Raw genomic sequence first — 2,640 nt, forward strand, 5'->3', positions numbered from 1 at the left:
CCGGGAGGCAGAGCTTGCAGTGAGCTGAGATCCGGCCACTGCACTCCAACCTGGGCGACAGAGTGAGACTCCGTCTCAAAAAAAAAAAAAAAAAAATGTAATTTTTACATTTAATTCATTTTTGGAAAAATAAATAGTTGCTCTCATATTATCTCCTCAGCTCGAGTTTCCATTTTGTATGTAGCCAGGCCACACATATGCCATTTATCACCTTATTTTTACCTATAGAAATATTCTGGTTTTCATAATTTGTGTATATAAGCATTTTATACATGTTATCAGTAGAATCTTCATGTCATTTTAGTTAGTTTTTTAAAAATCAGGTTGACTTTCTAACACTTCGAATCTACAATTTTGTGGGCATTTGAATTTAACACAGTTTAATTTTTCTTTTTTCTGTTGTGTGTATATGTGTGTGTTTTACTTTTTCAGTATTTATTAGAGATGAAAAGTTTAATTTTACCTCCAGAACACATTCTGAAACGGGGTGATAGTGAAGCAATTGCCTATGCTTTCTTTCATCTTCAGCACTGGAAACGAATAGAAGGTGCTCTTAATCTGTTACAGTGTACATGGGAAGGCAGTAAGTATTCTTTTCCAAAAGGAACACTAATCTCTCTAACTATTCATTGCATTCACAGGCAATCTTTTTAAATGAGATTGTCTGGGTTTCCATAAGGATTTGTTGTTCAGGTTGGTTTCAAACGGTAATCAGTGATGAGATATTTGGTTTATTGGTAGAAATGCATAATGTTATATTGATCCCACAAAAGCAGAGTGAGAAACTGTTATGGTATTCTGCCATATGTTCATTTAAGTTACATATTTGTAAGGAAAGAGAATGAAAACTTGGCCCTTTGACTTACAACTTTTTTAATGTGGTTGAGCTATTCTAATATTTTAAAAATTGGTCTCTTTTTGTTTTATTTTGTTTTCAGATGTATACAACATGGAGCTATTTTCTTTATAACTAATATCAACCTATTCTTTATTGTAAAATATATACAACATAAAATTTAGTTTTAACTATTTTAAACATATAGTTCAGTGGCATTATGTACGTTCATAGTGTTGTACAAACATCACCATCATCCATCTACAGAACTTTTTCATTATCCCAAACTGAAATTCTATACCCATTAAATAATAACTCCCCAGTCTTGCCTCCCTCAAGCCCTTGGCAGCCACCATTCTACTTTGTCTCTATGAGTTTGACTACTCTAGGTACCTCATGTAAGTGGAATTATGTAAGTTTTGTTCTGTTTTGTCTGGCCTTTTTCACTTAGTATAATATCTTTGAAATTCATTTATATTGGTAATACGTGTCAGAATTTCATTTTTAAGTCTGAATAATTCATCACATTTTGTTTATCCATTCATCTGTTAATGAACAGATACCCATTCAACTTGGGTTGTTTTTACCTTTTGGCTATTGTGAATAATGCTACTACAAATATTGGTGTACAAATACCTGTTCGAGTTTCTGCTTTCAGTTCTTTTGGGTATATACCCAGAAATGGAATTGCTGGATCATAAAATTCTATGTTTAATTTTTTAAGGAAGCTCAGTAGTGTTTTTTTCCATAGCAGCTGCACCATTTTACATTCCCACCAGCAAGGCACAAAAGTTCCAGTTTCTTCACATCCTTGCCAACACTTGTTATTTTCTGGGTTTTTTTCTTTGTTTAAATAATAGCTCTCCTAATGGATGTGAAGTGGAATCTCATTGTGGTGGTGTTTTGTATTTGCCTGATGATTAGTGATGTTGAACGTCTTTTCATGTGTTTATTGGCCATTTATATATCTTCTTTGGAGAATAAATTGGACTGTTTTAAGCTAACTACCTGATCTCTTAATTGTTGCTTCTTATAACCACCAAGAAAGTAAAGAAGCTTAATTAAAACATTTTACCTGTAGGATTCACATAATTCTTTTGAAAAGTACACCACAGCTATTAATAAAAATTCAAAAATAAATTCAATGCTTATTCACTAAAATTGGTTAACCCCCCTCAGTTCCCAAACTACTCTGAGGCACCTTGGATATTGCAGCAATTCACAAGAGTGCTGTAGAACATTTTAAATTTTCAATGGAAACACAATACAATATTCAAGTCTAGGTACGGTGGCTCATGCCTGTAATTTCAGCACTTTGGGAGGCTCAGGCCTCCAAAAAGGTCGAGGCTGTAGTGAGCCGAGATGGCACTACTATACTCCAGCTTGGGTGACAGAGTGAGACGTTGTCTCAAAAATAATAATAATTCAACATCTATCAGATATCACTTAAACTGTTAGCTCCAGACAGTTCACAGTTTCAACATTAGATCACTCTCTATTCCTTTCAATATCATTACATCTTTGCAAGCTGGAGTTTTGTTAGTTGCTGTGATTAAAAGAAGTACCACACAAAAATCAATGTGAAATAGGAAATGAAGATGGTAGTGTCCAGTGTGATTCCAAGTTTTGAGAAGTCGTACAGTGTCTAATAGGCTTATACCTATATCTCATTAGTAAGAAATTATGGTCATTTAAAAATGAAATAAGAAAATTGAGGCCGGGCGCGGTGGCTCAAGCCTGTAATCCCAGCACTTTGGGAGGCCGAGACGGGCGGATCACGAGGTCAGGAGATCGAGACCATCCTG

At 34.7% G+C, this 2,640-nt stretch overlaps 1 protein-coding gene across 1 annotated transcript in view; it reads left to right on the forward strand.

Annotated features, from left to right (window-relative positions):
• The window catches only part of ST7L (suppression of tumorigenicity 7 like), a 101,953-nt gene that overhangs the window by 69,452 nt on the left and 29,861 nt on the right, over window positions 1-2,640 (forward strand). The window contains 1 exon segment of the mRNA XM_011933205.1: window positions 433-583. Coding sequence (XP_011788595.1) covers window positions 433-583 — 151 coding nt within the window.

This window comes from Colobus angolensis, unplaced genomic scaffold (assembly GCF_000951035.1).
Source record: "Colobus angolensis palliatus isolate OR3802 unplaced genomic scaffold, Cang.pa_1.0 Scaffold124, whole genome shotgun sequence".
Taxonomy (NCBI): Eukaryota; Metazoa; Chordata; class Mammalia; order Primates; family Cercopithecidae; genus Colobus; species Colobus angolensis.